This window comes from Cucurbita moschata, unplaced genomic scaffold, assembly GCF_002738365.1.
Source record: "Cucurbita moschata cultivar Rifu unplaced genomic scaffold, Cmos_1.0 Cmo_Scf00033, whole genome shotgun sequence".
NCBI classification, from domain to species: Eukaryota; Viridiplantae; Streptophyta; class Magnoliopsida; order Cucurbitales; family Cucurbitaceae; genus Cucurbita; species Cucurbita moschata.
The window spans coordinates 792658-813176 of record NW_019268549.1 but is presented as its reverse complement, the minus strand read 5'-3'; the positions used below and the strand labels follow the sequence as shown (position 1 = coordinate 813176).

At 34.8% G+C, this 20519-nt stretch overlaps 1 protein-coding gene and 2 pseudogenes across 1 annotated transcript; all 3 read right to left on the bottom strand.

Moving 5' to 3' along the window:
• Positions 1-4284: 4284 nt before the first annotated feature.
• On the bottom strand, positions 4285-8568 carry LOC111430233 (annotated as a pseudogene).
• Positions 8569-10117: 1549 nt separating this feature from the next.
• Positions 10118-12066, bottom strand: LOC111430232 (annotated as a pseudogene).
• A 1966-nt stretch (positions 12067-14032) lies between these two features.
• LOC111430372 (probable polygalacturonase) lies at positions 14033-16324 on the bottom strand. The gene is made up of 6 exons (XM_023066589.1): positions 16267-16324; positions 15642-15980; positions 15401-15521; positions 15076-15250; positions 14893-14963; positions 14033-14801 (listed from the first exon to the last, which is right to left on the bottom strand). The coding sequence occupies exons 1-6, from the start codon at positions 16297-16299 to the stop codon at positions 14095-14097; spliced, it is 1446 nt and encodes a 481-aa protein (XP_022922357.1). The 5' UTR covers positions 16300-16324; the 3' UTR covers positions 14033-14094.
• Positions 16325-20519: the final 4195 nt, after the last annotated feature.

The window sequence follows — 20519 nt, the reverse complement described above, 5'->3', positions numbered from 1 at the left end:
CATAATTAAAATATTTAAATCTTATTTAAATATCTTCAATTCTCTCCTTTTGTTTAATTCATAATTAAAATAAAATGTGGTTAAATATATCGTATATATTTAAGGTATATTCCCTAATTTGAATTCGAACACTTCAAACTCACTCGTCACGCTGTTCTAAGGTTTAATCCGATATGAGCTAACAGGAGGACCTAATGGACCAACAGATCATGGGCTCCAATGATCCGAGATTAACCGGTTAAATTCATTAACCTTGTTAACCAACATTCATTAACTACTAGGACACTCCACTATAGCCTAGTAGTTGCACTCCCCTCACTATAGATATATTTTTGTCCATTTGATATAATCATGATTAGTAAGTCGATCCTTCACAGATTGTTCGTAACTAGAGATGGGTCAATTTACCGTTTTACCCCTAAAGTTACTTCTTGTTTCTTAAGTCCCACTGATCCTCTAATGAAAAATTGGTCTGTGGTCCAACCAGTAAACCGAATCCCTCTCAGGGCAATGAGAGGGTGGGGTCCCTAGTTCAAGACCTAGAGTCAGTACTTAAAGGAACTACCTCTCTTCTATCCCTAAAAGTGGGTAGGAGAGTTTTCCATCTTGCACCCCACGTCCCCAGCCATTCACCCAGTCTTACTCCTGAAATGGAAGGCCTATTGAGTCGGCGAACTCGAGCCACTCTCACCCATGCATGAGGATAATTCCGAGGAAGGCCTATTGAGTCGGCGAACTCGAGCCACTCTCACCCATGCATAAGGATAATTCCGAATAAACAAGAGTTCATGGTTAGCACAAAATTAAGATCGAGTTGCCTAGGTCATCGAATGAAAAAAATAAAGTGAGTGATTTTCTTCATGGTCCGATCCTATGCAATACTCATTGCATAGGACGCCCTCATTCACATGTCTCCGCATGTACAATTTAGTGATCACATTGTTTATATCATATACAAAAGTGGACTACATCCATAGTGTCCCCAGGATAAGGTACTCAGTCGTATCCCTATACTATAGATCATTTTGACTATATACTTAGAACTTGATCCACTCTTATGTCTCTACATATAGTTCAAATAATCATACTATAGTTAGAGTGTTCTTAGTTTATTGGATTTAGATTAATAATCGTAAAATTCACCTTATTTAATAACAATCTTTACTGAATAAACGTCAATAATAACTTTATTAAAAATAGAATATGTTTTTGTTTACACACGATGAGTTTTATGACATAAAACCCAACACAATTTACATGTTTTATTTTAATTCTTAATAAAATCAAACGTTTTTGTTGCGCGAATAAATAATTCATTCCTTTACCTCTTGGTGATCATCGCTCGTCGATCATCAGCTGTGGCCAATGATGGAGAGTGCTTGTCCCGTTCAACTATAATGAAAGTAAAGGTAGATAGATTTGAGAAGGGTAATGTAAAGAGTATTTTAATTATTTTTTTGGTACTCATTTTTTCATATCTGCTAAATATTATAAATCTTATTGAAATAACTTATTTTCAAAATTAAACATTCTTATATTTGTTTTATAAATTTTTAAGGAAAAGAAATCTTATCTATATTTTCATTAATTTTTTTATTACCATTTATTCCATAGAATTAAAAAAAAAAAAAAAAAAAAAAACTCAACTGAGAATAACTTCAATTGAACCTTCTGATCTTTAGGAAAGTCACATATATATGCATAGGTGCGTGTGTGTTGTGTGAGACATACATATATATATGCATAGGGACGGCACAACCATATTGTAACGACCCAGATCCACCGCTAGTAGATATTGTCCTCTTTGGACTTTCCTTTTCGGGTTTCCTCTCAAGGCTTTAAAACGCATCTACGATGGGAAGATTTCCACACTCTTATAAGTGGTGGTTGGCAACCAATGTAGGACATCACAATCCACCCCCCTTCGGTAACCAGTGTCCTCGCTGGCACTCTATCTTTCCTCCAATCGATGTGGGACTACCCCCAAATCCACCCCCCCTTTGGGGCCCAGCGTCCCTACTGGCACACCGTCTCGTGTCTATCCCCTTTAGGGAACAGCGAGAAGGCGAGAAGGCTGACACATCGTCCGATGTCTGGCTCTGATACCATTTGTAACGACCTAGATCCACCGCTAGCAGATATTGTCCTCTTTGGGCTTTCCCTTTCGGGCTTCCCCTCAAGGCTTTAAAACGTGTCTACGAGGGGAAGGTTTCCACACCCTTATAAGTGGTGATTTGTTCTCCTCCCCAACCAATGTGGGACATCACACATATAGTGATCCATGCATGCCATGGTGAGACACGACCATATAGTGATCCATGCATGTCATGGTGCTGCACGACCTCCATTTGAGTAGCACTGATGGCCTGTAGATGATATGATTTTGATACTATGTGCATACATACTAAATAATAGACGACAATTCTAAAGTGGGACCATAACATCATGTCATACACTCGTTTGTCCAATCTCATACTATATCCATATGGTCTCTGATCCACCCAAGGACCTCGTTGAAGCACAAAATCATTTTCGAACATGATATCATGTATGGTCTAAGGATATTATGGTTCTATAATTGTGACCGAATGCATACATACTAAGGAATAGGTGATAATCAATGTTGGATCATAATATCATGTCATGATCCGGGAGATCTCAAGTATGGCAACCTCATAGTGTATTCATCCAAAGTTGGTTATGAAACAGAAGTCTTGATAAGAGCCTCTACTTTATTTCTATACACGATACCATATACTCGAAACAGATTGAGTTCTAAGTAAGGTGTAATTGTATTGAGACTAATCTGAATCTACCTCATTGGTATAAGAATGTGCCCCATCTATGATCACTAGTGCTTATAGGGTAGGTACATAGTGCCTATTATAGATCTAGAGTTGCACTTTTATATACTATATGACAATTTGTATCCATTAATATAATCATTACAAGCTAGTCAATTTTTCGTGAACAGTTCATAATTATAATCAAGTTAAAAGTTTATTTTACCCATACAATTACATTTCTCTAATAAATAATTTTTTTTATAATCTAATTATAAACTAAGTTTAGAAGGTGGCATCCCATTTTTCAAATTAAGAAATCAACCGTTAAGGGAACTATTCAACTACTTACGGAAAAAAGTGAATTTCATTTAGTGAAATTATTATTTCACTCCTTGTTTGGTCATGTCTCCAAAATGGTAAGCATGCTCAATTGGTTACAAAAGTCATTTTCATTCATGCAAATCACAAGATAGACTTGTAGAGGTAGAAATTCATAATTAGGATTAAGATCGGGATGATTATCATGTTAAATATTAATTTTCTCAATTAATTGATTTAGTGTAGGGTGTTTTTACTTTTAATGTTTTTTTTTTAATTTTATATTTAGTTATGTTGTTTTAAAGATATTTTCGAACATGTAAATTCATAACAATGTTTTATGATGAAGTTTTAAATGTTTATTTCCGCACAAGAGAATATGTTATGATGAAAGTAGCGACTTTAGGTTAGTAAACATATCAGATCCTTACACTCACTCATATACCATAGAAAAACCTTTTAACAGGGCACCTAACTTTCTCATGAGATCTCATATTTTGCAAGGTCATGTATTCAAAAAAAAAAAAAAATGTCAAGGCCCCATTCATTGCTTAAAAATGATTGATGTCTTACTCAACACACTACTTATTGAAACTACACTACAACACCAAAATATTAGCACTTTGGTACGTCTTTAGAACTTGTTCATTTTTGGAATAGTGTTAGTAGTGTGTAGGTCTCGACATTTAAAGGCTAAGAGCACATCAAGCCGAGCCAAGCCAAGAAGGAAAACCAAATCAGCTTGATCACAACACATCTTCCATTCAAACTCCTTGTAAACTTGTTGGAATTTCACAGTATTACAGGCTTTCCAATACTAACTTAAAATCGCTATCATATACATAATGTAACCATTTTATGCGAAAATAATCATTTGAGACGTATTCATAAAACATTGCCATAGGTTTAATGTTTAACAAAGAGTCTTTAAAACAAAATAACTTAAAATTAAAGTAAAATAAAACATAAATACCCTATATTACATATTTGGATTTAAGAGGTTTCATTTTATTTTTCAATGGTAGATTATTATTTTGATGATTTTGAGTTGGAGTATTACTCAATATTACCAATTTAGTTGAAATAACTTATTTTCAATTTAAGGAAAAGACATTTTATCTGTATCTTTTTTAAATTTTTCATTACCATTTATTCCATAAAATTAAAAAAAAAAAAAAATCTACCAAAAGGCAGGATTTTCAATAGAGCATGACTTCAACTCAATGTTCTCAATCTCAATTGGTAGCTTATCCTCAGGAAAGGCACATCCACCGCTTTTCGCTGCTTTAACCAATGGAGCACATGGCGGCAGATCCACATCGCTACTAAATCCTTCAACATCCGTACAGTTCCACTGCAACTTTTTAGGCTTCTTCGACAACCCAATCTTTACATTCGACATACAAATATCTGTGAATGGATCTCCCGATATCCCTGTCAAATTTGCCGACATATTAACATTCTCAGCCACCACGTCTCTGTAATTAATGTTCTTAATCACCGGCAATGCTGAGGGATCAAACTTGTCATCTGCATGCGATTTGTAGTCTCCAGTCATCCAGAAGACGTATTTCATTGTGGATAGAAACATTCTTCAGACGAAAATGTCCTTGACGAAACCACCTCGTCCACGAGCGGTTTTGATTCTGACAGCAGACTGTGTATTGATTGCAGTGACGTTTTCGATTCTGACATTGCGGATTCCGCCAGACATTTCGCTGCCAAGGGCGATACCTGCAGAATCTGGTGAGATGCAAGTAAGGCGGCGAATGACAAGGTCTTCGGTCGGCATTCCAAACTTTATACCATATTGGTCCCATCCGCTCTTGATGGCAATGCAATCGTCACCGGAGACAATGTAGCAGTCTTCAATTCTGAGTGTTGGAACAAGAATCTGATAAATTGAATAGAGAATTAGGGAGAGGGATTGACAAAGAAAAAAACCCTAAAGTTTTAAAAGTGAAGAAGAAGGAAACCTGGATTGATTCCGTCAGTGTTAGGTACCGTGACAGGAGCCAAGATAGTGAGCCCTTGGATAATCACATTTCTTTTCACCCACCAAACAAAACCAAACTAAATTAAAAATAAATCATAATAATATATATATAAATCAAAATTTCTTTTAGTTGAGAATAATTTGAATGGTATTTTATTACAAGTTTTAATTTTTTTTGGAAGCATAATGTGTCAAACCTGCTATAAATCGGATGGACAAACCAAGAAGGTGAGTTGATCAAAGTGAGATCCGATATCTGGATTTGATCAGAGTACATGATCTCGATCACAAATGGTCGTGCTTTCTTGAGTTTCCCTTTCTTAAATTTTTCCCACCAAGAAGATCCCTGTCCGTCGATTGTACCATTATTACCTACACCATGTCACCAACCCAACTTTATTTTCTATAAATGTTTTTCCTGGGTTTTCAGTTACCTTAATTTCTTTTATTTAACTGTGAGCACCAAAATCAATAAAGATTATAATTTTGAAAACTATTTAAAAAAATTAGAATTTTAAAAGGTAAGAGAAAAATAATCACCTGTGATAACCACATCGGTGAGATTAGTTCCAAAGATGAGGCTGCTATACCGTCCAATCGGAGCATCTCTTCCCCTCCCATAAGATGGGAGAACTTCCACAAGTGGCCATTCTGATTCTTTCTGCACCATTAAATTACAAGGAACAAACTTAACTCATTTATTTTTAGATTAAAGATTAAAATTCAAATCACCACTCTCAAAATCGTTAACTTTATAAAAATAAAATACTCGATAGGTCGAACCTGGGATGCAAGAATTTTTGCTTCTTTATCGATAAAAAGTGTGAAATGGCTAGTCAGATTAAAACTTCCGGTCAGCCATTTCCCCGGCGGCACGATCAATTGAGCACCACCATCCACCGCGAGTGTGTTAAGATGTTCAATCGCTTTTCGGAACGCGTTAGTATTTGAAGTTACTCCGTCGCCGACGCCGCCAAACTCCGTCAGCAACGCCGAGTGTTTCCGACAATTGATGGCCAAAAATTTTAGAGAGTTCGAACTTAGACGCGGATTCATAGCGTCCACTGTAATATTTTATGGTTAGATTAGGCAAATTCTTTATTTGATAAAGATTTATTGGATTAAAAATGTTTACCATCCAAAAAATTAAATGAGATAATAATTGTTTCTTTAGTTTTGAATGATATTTCTATACTAATTTTATTAACCTTTAATTAAATCAGTTATTTTTTAATTAGTAGCACATGAGTTGAATATATGGTAAGTATAACTCAATATTAATCTCCATTTATTCTTTTGATATTTTTGTTAAAATTTTCTTTTATATTTTTTTCTTTATTAAGAAATTTTCTTAAATTAGGTTTAAAACAAAATTTTATCAATTTATTTAATATGAAAATCTATTATCTAATATAAAATTAGCTTTTTTTTTTTTATCAATAAATAATTATTATTAAGTGGACTTAAATCTTTTTAATAAAAGAATATAAAATGAATATATGGGAAATTTTTCACATTTAAAAACAAAAAAGATGAAAATTAAAAAATGTATAAATATGTGCTATATACAAATACATAATAATATATATATGTGTGTGTATGTATGTATGTATGTATGTGTGTGTGTGTTGTGTGATACATACATATATGTGCACATGATGAGACACAATGATATAGTGATCCATGCATGTCATGGTGAGGCACGACCTACGTTTGAGTGACACTGATGGCCTGTAGACGCTATGATTTTGATCCTATATGGGTGCATACATACCAAAGAATAGATGACAATTCTAAAGTAGGACCATAACATCATGTCATACTCGTTTCTCTCATCTCATAATGTATCCATATGATCTCTGGACCACCCAAAGACTAGTTTACGAAACAAAGGTCTTGTTGAAACACTGAATCATTTCCGCACATGATATCATATATGGTCTAGGGATATTATGGTTCTATAATTTCAACCATATCTAGAAATAAAGGGAATGCATTTTTTCATCCTTATAGCAAATATGACATTAAAGTGTTGGTATAAAAACAAATTATTATTACTTAGAGAACAATGTAATGCAAGAAATTGATTAAATATTGATCTAGTCAATGGAAGGAAGCAAGTTTGGATTTCATTTTCCTGATGAGGGGTAATAAGAATTGTGGGTAATATGCCATGTGGGTAATAGACAATGTGTATTACACACACAATGGATAACGTGAAAAAGTTGAAATTAAGGTTGAGTTAAGTATTTTAAGGTGAAGCACCTGAGCCATAAACCTACTACACGAACCGAAAAACCATGCTAGACATGGATGAAACAAGGATATATAAATTCATAACTTTACATATAACGTCTATTCTTAATGTAGCAGTTCTAATCATGTTTAGACCAGACTTTTTTTATAACTATGAATGATACAAAATTAAAACATGAAGTCAAACCGGTGTTTACATGATTTGAAGTAGTAAAATGGCTCATAGGTGATATATTAAACATGTTTAGGGTATATTAAACTTAATTGGGTCAAACAATCATTCCAAGTTAATCTTATGATCTATGTGTTAAAACATGTTCAATTCTATTCTAACATGTATATTTTAAGTTCTAAGCAAACCATGGTGATTCCCACATGTAACAACTAAAGAGAATTCCCACAGACCATGGTTAACCATACTTAGAATCTCATTTAGTATGCCTAGTAGCTCCAATTTGCATCAAAATAGGGCAATTTTTAGAAATGGCACCCAAGTGTTAGTATGCCTAGTAGCTCCAATTTGCATCAAAATAGGGCAATTTTTAGAAATGGCACCCAAGTGTTAGTATGCCTAGTAGCTCCAATTTGCATCAAAATAGGGCAATTTTTAGAAATGGCACCCAAGTGTCCATGAGACTTCTCACATTTTGCAAAGCCACGATTTCAAAAGAGAGGTTGATGCCCGGTTCATTGCTTAAGAATAATCAAAGTTGTAAGGATTAAAAAAATATATATCAGTCGTCGGAAAAGATGCTAAAATTTAGGCGACTCATCGAAAATTTGGAGCCACTCAACTCACCCACGAACCCACCTCGCAACAACACACCCCACTCAGTAGTATGCCTTCTACAGTATACCTGCAAATGAGAAAAGAGTTACACACATAGAGAGGGATAAGGAGAGGATGAACGATTTATTTTACATAATGCGATGTCGGCAAACTCTCTCTCGTTTTCTTACAACGGAGAACACACGCATGCCACAGAAAGGATAAGCAATGAACCTCGATATTTTGGTGGCAAGTACATTGTGTATCGAGGCCGCTATATCATTAGAGTGTCATCGACGAGGATGGGTTTCAAGAAGTCGTAACGTCGAGATACACACATTTATAGGTGTATAAAAACTTTACAAGACCGTCGACGAAGAGGAATCTACCAGAGGAGCAATACAACTCAGATCCACAAGGGACGGCAATGAGAAAACAACCATCGAAGACGCTCGAGAGGAGAGAGAAAGAAAATCGTCAGAAGTCAGGCGAAGAAGAAAGGCTCCGTCGGGTCGGGACGGTCATACGGTATCGTGGAGTGACCACCCGATGTCCGATTGACACCAAATTTGGCGAGCATTCATATTTTATAGAGAGGGACTTAAATCTGTAACCGCATGCTCAAATTCGTTTCAAAACCTCAACTTTTGAGGTTAAAGTTGGGACCCTACCGAGCCCTTTGACAAGTCTATCTTTGTCACTCTTGTCTAATTGTTGCACTTATCTTGTTTATGTCTCAACTTGTCTTCCATGTCCATTTTGTATGGTATGTTAGATGATTCACCATTCTTCATGGTCGCATCATGGCACTCATCTAGGCCCTTGTGTGACCGAATGGATGCCACTTGAGGGTCGCAACTTTTCTTGTCGCAACGTGACGGTCACAATGTACTCTCTTTATAGTTAGGTTGTGATATTCTCTCCTACTTAAACTACTCATCGTCCTTGATGACTTACTTGGGCACAACCATTGTTAGGTTGTGACAACCAACATCCAAAATCTCTTAAGCATATGCCGCTTTATAGTTAGTTTGGTATACAAATTGACAAACTTGAGGTTGCAAGAACTGAAGACAACCATTGTTAGGTTTGTGACAACCAACATTCAAAATCTCTTGAGCATATGCTACTTTATAGTTAGCTTGGTATACAGATTGACAAACTTGAGGTTGCAAGAACCGAAGATTGGCATAGTAGTAATTATTTTCAATTTAGGTGTTTTAGTTTAAAAATGCCACTAACCTGACTATAATTTCACACCAATTGATCAAATCCTACACCATAAAAACTTGGTAGTGGATCCATACAATTTAGGAAGTTTGATTATATTTTTCAATTTTAGAGTATTATTTTTAAGGTTTTAAGTTCCAATTAGTGATTGGCTTAGTATTACTAAACATGAGCGTTACTACATTTCAATTGACCACATGTTACTCTAAAGTGTATTTTCAAGACTATAAATAGTCATTCACATTGTTGCTTTTGTGTGAAGGACTTGTGTAGAGAAAGTTGGATTTGGTTACAACACATTCAAGAAACTTGCCTTCCACGATTTCTACAAAGGTATGATTCATATTCAATTTACATGTTTTGTTTTAATTCTTAATAAAATTAAATGTTTCTTTTGGGCGAATGAAAAATTCACCCTATACTTTGTCGGTGAGCATTGCTCATCAACCATCGGCCGTGGCCAATAATGATAGTGCTTATCCAGGTCGATTACGATAGAAGCGAAGGTAGATAGATTCGTGAAGGGTAATGTAAGAGTATTTTAATCATTTTTGTCATACTCATTTGGTAAAAAGTTAGTTTGATAGTTGCTAAATATTACAAATCTTATTGAAATAACATATTTTCAAAATTAAACATTCTTATTTTTGTTTTATAAAACGGTAAAGAAAAGACATTTTATCTATATTTTCATTAAATTTTTCATTACCATTTATTTCTTTGGATTAAAATAAAAATAAAAATAAAAAACAATTAAAGCCTTCACTGGAGAGCAAGAATTTCAACCGAGCATGACTTCAATTGAACGTTCTCAATTGGCAGGTGATCTTCGGGAAAATCACATCCACCACTTTTTGTTGCCTTAGCCAGTGGAGCACATGGCGACGGTTCCACGTCGCTACTAAATTCCTCAATTTCCATACAGTTCCACTGCAACTTTTTAGGCTTCTTCGACAATCCAATCTTTATATTTGAAACACATATATCTATGAACGGATCTCCCGAAATTCCCGCCAAATTTGCCGACATTGTAACGTTCTCGGCCACCACATCTTTGTAATTAATGTTCTTAATCTCTGGCAATGCCGAGGGATCGAACTTATCATCTGCATGATCTTTGTAGTCTCCAGCAATCCAAAAGACGTATTTCATCGTGGATAGAAACATTCTTCAGACGAAAATGTCCTTGACGAAGCCGCCTCGTCCGCGAGCGATTTTGATTCTGACACCAAATTCTGTGTTGAATGCAATGACGTTTTCAATCCTGACGTTGCGGATTCTGCCGGACATTTTGCTACCAAGGGCAATACTTGCAGAATCTGGTGAGATGCAAGTGAGATGGCAAATGACGAGGTCCTCGGTCGGCATTCCGAATTTGATACTGTATTCATCCCATCCACTCTTGATGGCAATGCAATCGTCACCGGAAACGATCTAACAATCTTCAATTCGAGTATTGGAACAGGAATCTGTGAAATTGAATGGAGAATTAAGTAGAGGGATGACGAAAAAAAAAAAGAAGCCCTAAGATTTTGAAGGTGAAGAAGTAGGGAACCTGGATCGATTCCGTCGGTGTTGGGTACGGTGATTGGAGCCAAGATGGTGAGCCCTTGGATAATCACATTCCTGCTTTTCACCAAACTAGATTAATATATATATATATATAGTAATTCAAAATATAGAGTAAAAATTTGAATCAAATACTATTCAAGTTTTAGCAAGTGTGTGAGAAAGTGACAGAGTCAACCTCCTATAGATGGGATGGACTAACCATGAAAGAGAGTTGATCAAAGTGAATGAGAGTACATGATCTCGATCATGTATGGTCATGTTACGTTGAGCTCCCCTTTGTGAAACTTATCCCACCAATAAGACCCCTGTCCGTCGATCGTGCCGTTGTTACCTATACCATGTCAACAATCCAATTTTATTTCTCTATAATTTTGCTAACCATTTTTTTAAGAAAAGAAAGGTTAAAAGGTAAAGAAAAAGAAATAATAACTGTGATAACTACGTCCGTAAGATTAGTTTCAAAGATGAGGCTGCTGTACCGTCCACTAAGAGCATCTCTTCCCCTCCCATAAGATGGAAGAACTTTCACAAGCGGCCATTCCGATTCATTCTACACCATTAGATTATGAGAAACAAATCTTCACTAATTTAGCTTCGATTTAAGGATTAAAATTCAAATCACAGCTTTATAAAAATAATATACTCATACTCATAGGTCTAACCTGAGATGCAAGAAATTAAAACTTCCTGTCAGCCATTTTCCTGGCGGCACGACTAATTGAGCACCGCCATTCGCCGCGAGTGTGCTGAGATGTTCAATTGCTTGCTGGAACGCGTGAGTATTTGAAGTTACTCCATCACCGACGCCACCAAACTCCATCAACAATGCAGAGTGTTTTCGACAATTGATCGCCTGAAATTTCAGAGAGTTCGAACTCAGACGCGGATTCATGGCATCCACGGTGGCTAAGCTCACCAATGCCAATACAATCACAGCCGAGATTCTCGCTGCTGCGGTAACCTATCGAAAAAAGAATCCGAAGATGATTCAATTTCTTTTTGTTTCTCAAAAAAAATAATGGTGAAAACTAGTTTTGAGTTTATGGGTTCATCTTTGGTTATATTTTCACAAGGAAATTCAAAGAGAAAAGAAGAAGAAAAATTACATTGGTGTTCGTGGATTTTCGAGGATTATCCATGATGAATTTCTTTTTAAATTTATGATGTTTATAACCATGGGACAAATGATTTTATAGGATAATTAGAAATTAAAAATAGGAAAGGAATTTATTTTTATAATTATTATTATTATTTAGAGGGTGAAAATTGGGTGGTAAATAGAACCGTTGAATTTACATGAATAATAGTCAAATGAATTATTAAACGTTTTTTATATTAACAACTTGAATCAATTTAATTTAAATATTTTATAGTTAGATTAGGCTGAATTTGTTTTATTTTTCGAAATAAAAAATAAAAAATTATATCGATTTAAAAGATAAAAAATAAAAGATCAAATAATATTACAACAAAATACTTCTAAAAATCTTATATAGAACTTTCCTATATGTATCAATAGCAAATATTTTTTTAATTAAAAAATATGGAGTGAACTCATGTTAAAATTTTCCACATTTAAAAACAAAAATAGGATAAAAACTATAAAAATGTATAAATATGTGTTATATATATCTACACGTATACCTGCATACATTACACATATATACATATATATTGTGTAAATGTGTGTATTATGTGTATATATATATATGATTATGCGACTACAACATCTGTAGCTTCGAATACACGCATTGGAGCTCTTCCCTCGATGCCCGGGATCGCTTGTAAACTGCTATTTTGTCGAGTAGTGGCTTATTTCTAACACCTCTCTTACTAGATCAAACAAATAAAACTCCATTGAATGAATAAACTTCTCCCTTCCAGATAATCTAATTTCATATATGTAAGATGCGTAAGGTATTTCCTTTTTTATTTTGCTTTATTAAAGACCTAAACACTGAACTAATTGATATATATAATCTGAGAATCAGAGAATTAATATATATATATATATATATATATATATATATATATATATATATATATATATATATATATATATATAATTACTATCGTACCCAATCTTATCTATTTATTATAGATTCTTTAGTTTATCAAGATTTTTCAGTAAGCCAACCACATATTGTTCAAGACTACACGTTCTTAAATTTTTCATACAATTAATAATATCAAATTGTAAATAAAATAATCAAAATTATTATTAAAAATTAAATAACTAATTACGATTTCAGGGCATAAATCCTAATTGTAAAACAATGTTAAACGTAGATGAAACAAAGATACATAAGTTCATAACCTTAGATATAAACCCTATTCTCCATATAGCAGTTCCAATCTTGCGAAGACGAACTTATTATAATCATGAATCACACTAAATTAAAGCATGAAGTAAATAAGATGATTAAAAATGGCTCGTATGTAACTAATATGAACCAAGAGACATCAATCCTATAATATATTGTGAAAAAAATGCTATGAAATTATCAAAAAATATTTCAATTCATGCTACATAAAAGAAGAATAAAGTTTCACGTTATAAATTTAGAGTAATTTAGAGTTATTGTAATGTTTTTAACCGTTTGATCTTGAAGCTATATAAAACCATGAATGTTGGACTTGCAAAATGGAGTAAAAAAATATTTGTGCTCTCTACCTAAATTTAATATTTTCTTGATCTTCCCTCTTCTTTCTCGGTTTGATTCTTTCTTCTTTAAAAATAATTATGTTCACAAGTTTTTTTTTTTAGACAAATTTTAATAATTCTTACTTTTTCTCTAAAACTGGCTGTATATTCATTTTCTAAACTAATACAAAATTCTTTTCATTTAATTTCTGGTTCGAAGTGAATTCTTTTCGTTTAATTTCTAGTTCGAAGTGAATTCTTTTTATTTAATTTCTAGTTCGAAGTGAAAGCAGATAGATTCGGAAGGGATAATGTAAAAATATTGTAATCATTTTTTCCTTACTCATTTTCTAAGAAGGTTGCTAAATATTATAAATCCGGTTGAAATAACTTATTTTTAAAATTAAATCCTTCTTATTTTTGTTTTAAAAAATTTTAAGAAAAAAGACATTCTATCTATATCTTCATTAAATTTTTCATTACCATTTATTCCATAGAATTATAGAAAAGAAAAACCAAATCTCTACGAAAAGGCAGGAATTTCAACGGAACATGACTTCAACTGGACATTCTCAATTGGCAGCTTATCTTCGGGAAAGTCACATTTACCGCTTTTTGCTGCCTTAGCCAGTGGAGCACATGGCGGCGGATCCACATCGCTACTAAATCCCTCAATGTCCGTACAGTTCCACTGCACCTTCTTAGGCTTCGCCGACAATCCAATCTTCACATTTGAAACACAAATATCCGTGAATGGATCTCCCGAAATCCCCGCCAACTTTGCTGACATAGTAACATTTTCGGCCACCACGTCTATGTAATTGATGTTCTTAATCACTGGCAATGCCGAGGGATCGAACTTGTCATCCGCATGCGATTTGTAGTCTCCAGTCATCCAAAAGACATATTTCATCGTGGATAGAAACATTCCTCGGACGAAAATGTCTTTGACATAACCACCTCGTCCACGAGCGGTTTTGATTCTGACGGCGGACTCTGTGTTGATTGCAGTGACGTTTTCAATCCTGACGTTGCGGATTCCGCCGGACATTTCACTGCCAAGGGCAATACCTGCAGAATCTGGTGAGATGCAAGTGAGACGACGAACGACGAGGTCCTCGGTCGGCATTCCGAATTTGATACCGTATTCATCCCATCCACTTTTGATGGCGATGCAATCATCACCGGAGACGACGTAGCAGTCTTCGATTCGAATGTTGGAACATGAATCTGTGAAAATGAATGGCGAATTAGGAAGAGGTAGGAATGGAAAAAAAGAAAAAAAGAGCCCTAAGGTTTTCAAGGTGAAAAAGAAGGAAACCTGGATCGATTCCGTCGGTGTTGGGTACAGTGATTGGAGCCAGGATGGTAAGCCCTTGGATAATCACATTGCTGCTTGAGTAAAAATTTGAATCAAATACTATTTAAGTTATAACTTCCATTTGAAGCATAATCCTTAAATACACCAATAATGGGAACTGTGTGAGGAGTGTAATAGTCACACCTGCTATAGATAGGATGAACGAACCAAGAAGGTGAGTTGATCAAAGTGAGATTTGAGATTTGGATTTGATCAGAGTACATGATCTCGATCATGTACGGGCGTGTTACTTTGAGCTCCCCTTTATGAAACTTTTCCCACCAATAAGATCCCTGACCGTCCATCGTACCATTGTTACCTACACCATGTCATCAAACCCAATTTTATTTCTTAATAATTGATTTTTTAATGTTTTTTTTATCCCACATAAGTTTATAAGATTATAATTTTGCAAACAATTTGTAAAATAAATTAGAAGGTTAAAAAGATAAGAACAAGAAATAATCACCTGTGATAACAACATCAGTCAAATTAGTTCCAAAGATTAAACTGCTGTACCGTCCACCAGGAGCATCTCTTCCCCTCCCATAAGATGGGAGAACATTTACAAGTGGCCATTCCGATTCATTCTGCGTCGTTAGATTATGAGAAACAAATCTAATTACATTAGATTCGATTCAAAATTAAAACTCAAATCATCACTCCCAAAGTTGTTCGCTTTATAAAAAAATATACTCGATAAGTCAAACCTGAGATGCAAGAATTGTAGCTTCTTTATCGATAAATAGTGTGAAATGGCTGGTAAGATTAAAACTTCCCGTCAGCCATTTCCCCGGCGGCACAACCAATTGAGCACCACCATCGGCCGCCAAAGTGCTGAGATGTTCAATTGCTTGCCGGAACGCGTGAGTGTTTGAAGTTACTCCATCGCCAACGCCACCAAACTCCGTCAACAACGCCGAGTGTTTTCGGCAATTAATCGCCTGAAATTCTAGAGAGTTCGAACTTAGACGCGGATTCATGGCATCCACAGTGGCTAAGCTCACCAATGCAAGTACGATCACAGCTGAGATTTTCGTCATGGTAACCTGATAAAAAAACAGAAGATGATTCAATTTCTTTTTGTTTCTCGGAAAAATACTTCTTGAACAGCAATTGGGTTTATGGGTTCATCTTTGTATCGGTTCCATTTTCGAATTTTCTCGACAAAAAATGTAAATATCTAGTAAAAAAAAATCTTCAATAAACATAATCAATTAGGTTTTTGAACAAAAACCCATAATAATTTTCAATAACCCAAAATAAAAACCAATAAAAAACAAGATCAATCGAAAGAAAACAAAGAACCCAAAGGAAATTCAAAGAGAGAATTACATGGATTTTTGTGGATTTTCGAGGATGATCCATGATAAGTTTTCTTTTCGAGTTAATAATTTTTAGACGGGGGACAAAGGATTTTATAGGATAATTTAGAAATTAAAAATAGGAAAGGAACTTTTTATTATTATTATTATTTAAAGGATGAAAATTATGGTTGTAAATGAAACAATTGGATTTACATAGAATATTAGTCAAATATAGCGTGTATGGAAATATAAAGATTGAAAGGGCTTTAAATTTGGCATCTTGTTTTTGTTGTTTGTTTGTTTTTTAAAAATTGTTTTACGAGTAGTAGGATGTTCAAAAAGTTACTCAAGATCGTGATCAAAAGCCTACTAAATTTATATCATTTAAGTTGAATTACCAACCTGTGTATAGTTTAATTGAATTGGTTGGTTCGTAGTTTATTGCTAAACTTTTTAAAAAATAAAATTGCATGCGATTATATCCATATATTTATTTTAATTTTATTTAATTTCAGAGTTATTTTTTAGATTATTATTCTCCAATAAATTTTAAAAAATAAAATTCTGAAAGGATCGGGATCACAGAACATTTGGAATGCTCTCGCTCCACCAATAAAGAATATATTGCCCTAAACCCTAAACCCTATATACACCTACACATACCAATAAAACACAATAGACACAAACATGAAAAATATGGAGTGATAAGAGTGAGTATATATTCCGTAAGTGTCTTTAAAATGTGAGATGAGATTTAAACAACTTAAATGTTCCTAAGAACATAGTGGACATCTCTGTCATCTTAGAATGACTAAGGTAGCTCATTAGGCTGTTAACAGTATGAACGATGCTACAGAGTCTCCACCACCCTATCCTCTTTAGTACCCCGATAGTGTTATCACGACCCAAGTTGAACCCAATAGCATCTCGCCAAGCGGTAGCCCTCTAGGAGTTGTACCATAGAGCTACTACGCCTAGATGGGATAAGGTGGTGGTTAGGTGCCCCAACCTTGTGGAAATGGCAAAGGGCCTTCTAAACGGAGTCACTTTACTGTAAACTTATCCTAAGAGGGAGCGTGGGACCACGTAGGTTGATATAGTAGCTGACCGACACATATGGTAGCTCTAGTGGGAGAGTATGTCAGCTAACCTTCCATGGATTTTGTTCACATTATAGACACCATACTTTAGCACCAGATAATTATGAAGTAACGTCTCAACTTAGGATGTAAGTTATTTACCCCAACCGCCCATGTCAATCGTATGTGGCACTCATATATAACAAGTCTGTCATTTAGTCCTCCGTACTCTTACTTCAAGATTTTTTCTCTAATAAAATGGTAGTGCACCTCCACATATTTTGTTCCAGCATGAAACATTAGATTTTCTACTAGACGAACCGCTGACGTACTTTTTTGAGTTGCTTCAACCAGTACTCTATATTCCGCTTTTGTAGTTGACAATGATACTATTGATTATCTTTTGCTACACCAAGAAATTATTTATGGATCGAGTTTAAACACATATCTAATGGTTGATCTTCGAGTATCATGATCTCTTGCATTGTCAACATCACAATATCTAGCTAGCTTGCAGTCATCACTTCTTTTGTACAAAACATCATAATCATTTGTACCTATGACATATCTCAATATCCGTCGAGCCGCATCCAAATGGCTCATGACTCCAACTCCATTCTCAAATTCCTTCGGTTGGTTCATGTGGATCTCCCAATCTAACTCTCCGAGTTAGAAACTATTCTTCACATCCATCTACCATAATTTTAAATCTTTACTTACCGCAAGTACTAGCAGGACTTGTACAGTAGTGACCTTCACCACTAGACTAAACGTTTCATCATACTCTAGTCTATATTGTTGAGAGAGCCTTCGAGCTACAAGTTGAGCGTTGTATCTCTCGATTAATTCATCCTCGGAGTTGAATTCATTATTTAACTAAAAACAAATTTAAAATGCCATTAAAATTCAATCTTATTTTTTTAGTAAAAATAATTATAAATTATCCCATATTTTCATTTACCTAATGATATACTACAAAATAATTAATCAAAATTTAAGAGAATAATGTGAATTGACTTTTTCAAAATTATCCATTAAAAACTTTCCATAAAATATTACCTCTAATATAGCAATGACAATCATAATTGCTAGTTTCTCAAGTTCTAAACATTTTGGATATTTTCTTTCTAGGTGTAATTATTATTAAGTGTTTGGAATTTGATATTTACGAATTTTTCATATAAAATCCCTATTTCAATCTCGGCGGAATTTAAAGTAAAGTTTAGTTGCAGTAAAATCATGAAAGAAAGTGGCGGGAACGGAGACAAAAAAAGTCATTTTTGTCCCTCATCTCGAATACTCTTATTTTTTTAATCTACGTCAATAATTATTAAGAGACAGCACATCAAATATAATGGTAAGCTCATTAATAAATTATACACCCTAACCATCTTTACCAATGTGCACGTCATGTGCAGTGCCATATCATCTAGTATGTCTCTTACCTGCTTAGCTATACACCTACCATATAAGCGCAGTGCCATATCATCTAGTATGTCTCTTACCTGCTGAGCTATACACCTACCATATAAGCCACCGTGGATTTGTTTCTATTTTTGTTTTTGTTTTTTTAGAACATCACTTTTAAATTTTAAATTTAACAAAAAAAAATCAATTTAAATTAATTTTAGTAGAATATTAAATCATTCATCTCTGAAATGATAATTTATATTTTATCTATTAAGTTTGAATGGGTCAGATAAAAAGTTATTTGGGTATACAAGGATGGGTCAGTAGGTTTGAGTTTATTTGGGGGTATACAAGGATGGGTCAGTAGGTTTGGAAGAATCTCTTCGACCAACCCACTTGAAAAACTTGAAACGAGTTCACACACAACCCTATATTTTAGGCTTAGGTTGGGTTGGACTATCGGATCATTCCACCTGAGAAACTTGAAACGAGTTCACACCCGACCCTATATCTTAAGGTTAGGTTGGGTTGGACTATCGAGCCATTTTTTAAACTATTTTTAAAAAATCATTCTAATTGTGTTAATAACTAAAATTTCATAAAATTAAAAACTAAAATTTCATAAATTTCAAATATTAAACATTTACACGTTACATTGCCTCATTACATCAGTTACAAATGTTAAATATTTTTAATCTTTTTAATAGTAATGTACAGTTAGGTTGTAACCTTATTTGCGAACTCAATTAAAAAAAATTCAGCTCGCAAACCGAACTAAATCTTCGATTTTTTAAAAAATTCAACCCAACCAAAATCAAAAAAAGATCTAACCCAACTCAACATTTATGATTTAAGTTAAGTAGTTCTGGTTATCGAGTCATATGAACTCCTTTTATGAGATCTCGATTGGAAAGAGGAACGAATGCTAGCGAGGACGCTTGGCCTCGAAGGTGGGTGAATTGTGAGATCTCACGTCAATTGGAGAGGGGAACGAGTGCAGCGAGGACACTGGACCCCAAAGGGAGTGGATTGTGAGATCGCACATCAATTAGAGAGGGGAACAAGTGCCAACGAGGACGCTAGATCCCAAAGGTGGTGGGTTGTAAGATCCCACCTCAATGGAAACCTCCCCTTAGTAGACACATTATAGAAACCTTGAGGAAAAACTCGGAAGGGAAAGCCCAAAAAGGACAATATTTGCTAGCGGTAAGCTTAGACTATTACAAATGGTATCAGAGCCAAGTGTCACAATCGCACTTTTAATGGCAGCGGACTTGCGATTGTGCAGCACTCACTTTCTTACGACAAGTGAGCTAAGCCAATTCGTTCTTGCGTCGCCTACTGCCAAGCGACGTATGCTCGAGCCTCTAGCCTCGATTTTAAGAGAAGGTTTTAGAAAGCGAGGACAGAGAGAGATTTTCGAAAGAGAGATTTTTGAAAGAGACGTTATATAAGCAAGCAAGAGAGAAATAACAACGGCTTACAGTATATAACCTTGGGTAAGGAGAAATTGACAACTAGTCGTATCCCCTATAGTACATCCTGAGGCATTTCATGTCTGATAGACCTAGACATGATATTTCTGAAATATCATACTTCCTAGAAATATAAAAGTAAAACACTAGAATATGAAAAAACATGAAGGGTTGGGTTTGTCATGGGCATGCGGCCATGGCAACATGCCTTGGACGAGCATGACCGTGACACCAAGCACGCGGAGTGCCAGTGAGGACACTAAACCTCAAGGGGGTGGATTGTGAGATCCCACATCGATTGGAGAGGAGAACGAGTG

Coding starts and splice junctions, on each gene's coding strand:
- LOC111430372 (XM_023066589.1), bottom strand. CDS start 16,299: ATGGATCATCCTCGAAAATCCACAAAAATCCAT. Junction 15,522..15,641: donor CTACAATTCTTGCATCTCAG/GTTTGACTTATC, acceptor CTAACGACGCAG/AATGAATCGGAATGGCCACT. Junction 14,964..15,075: donor GTTCATCCTATCTATAGCAG/GTGTGACTATTA, acceptor TTACTCAAGCAG/CAATGTGATTATCCAAGGGC.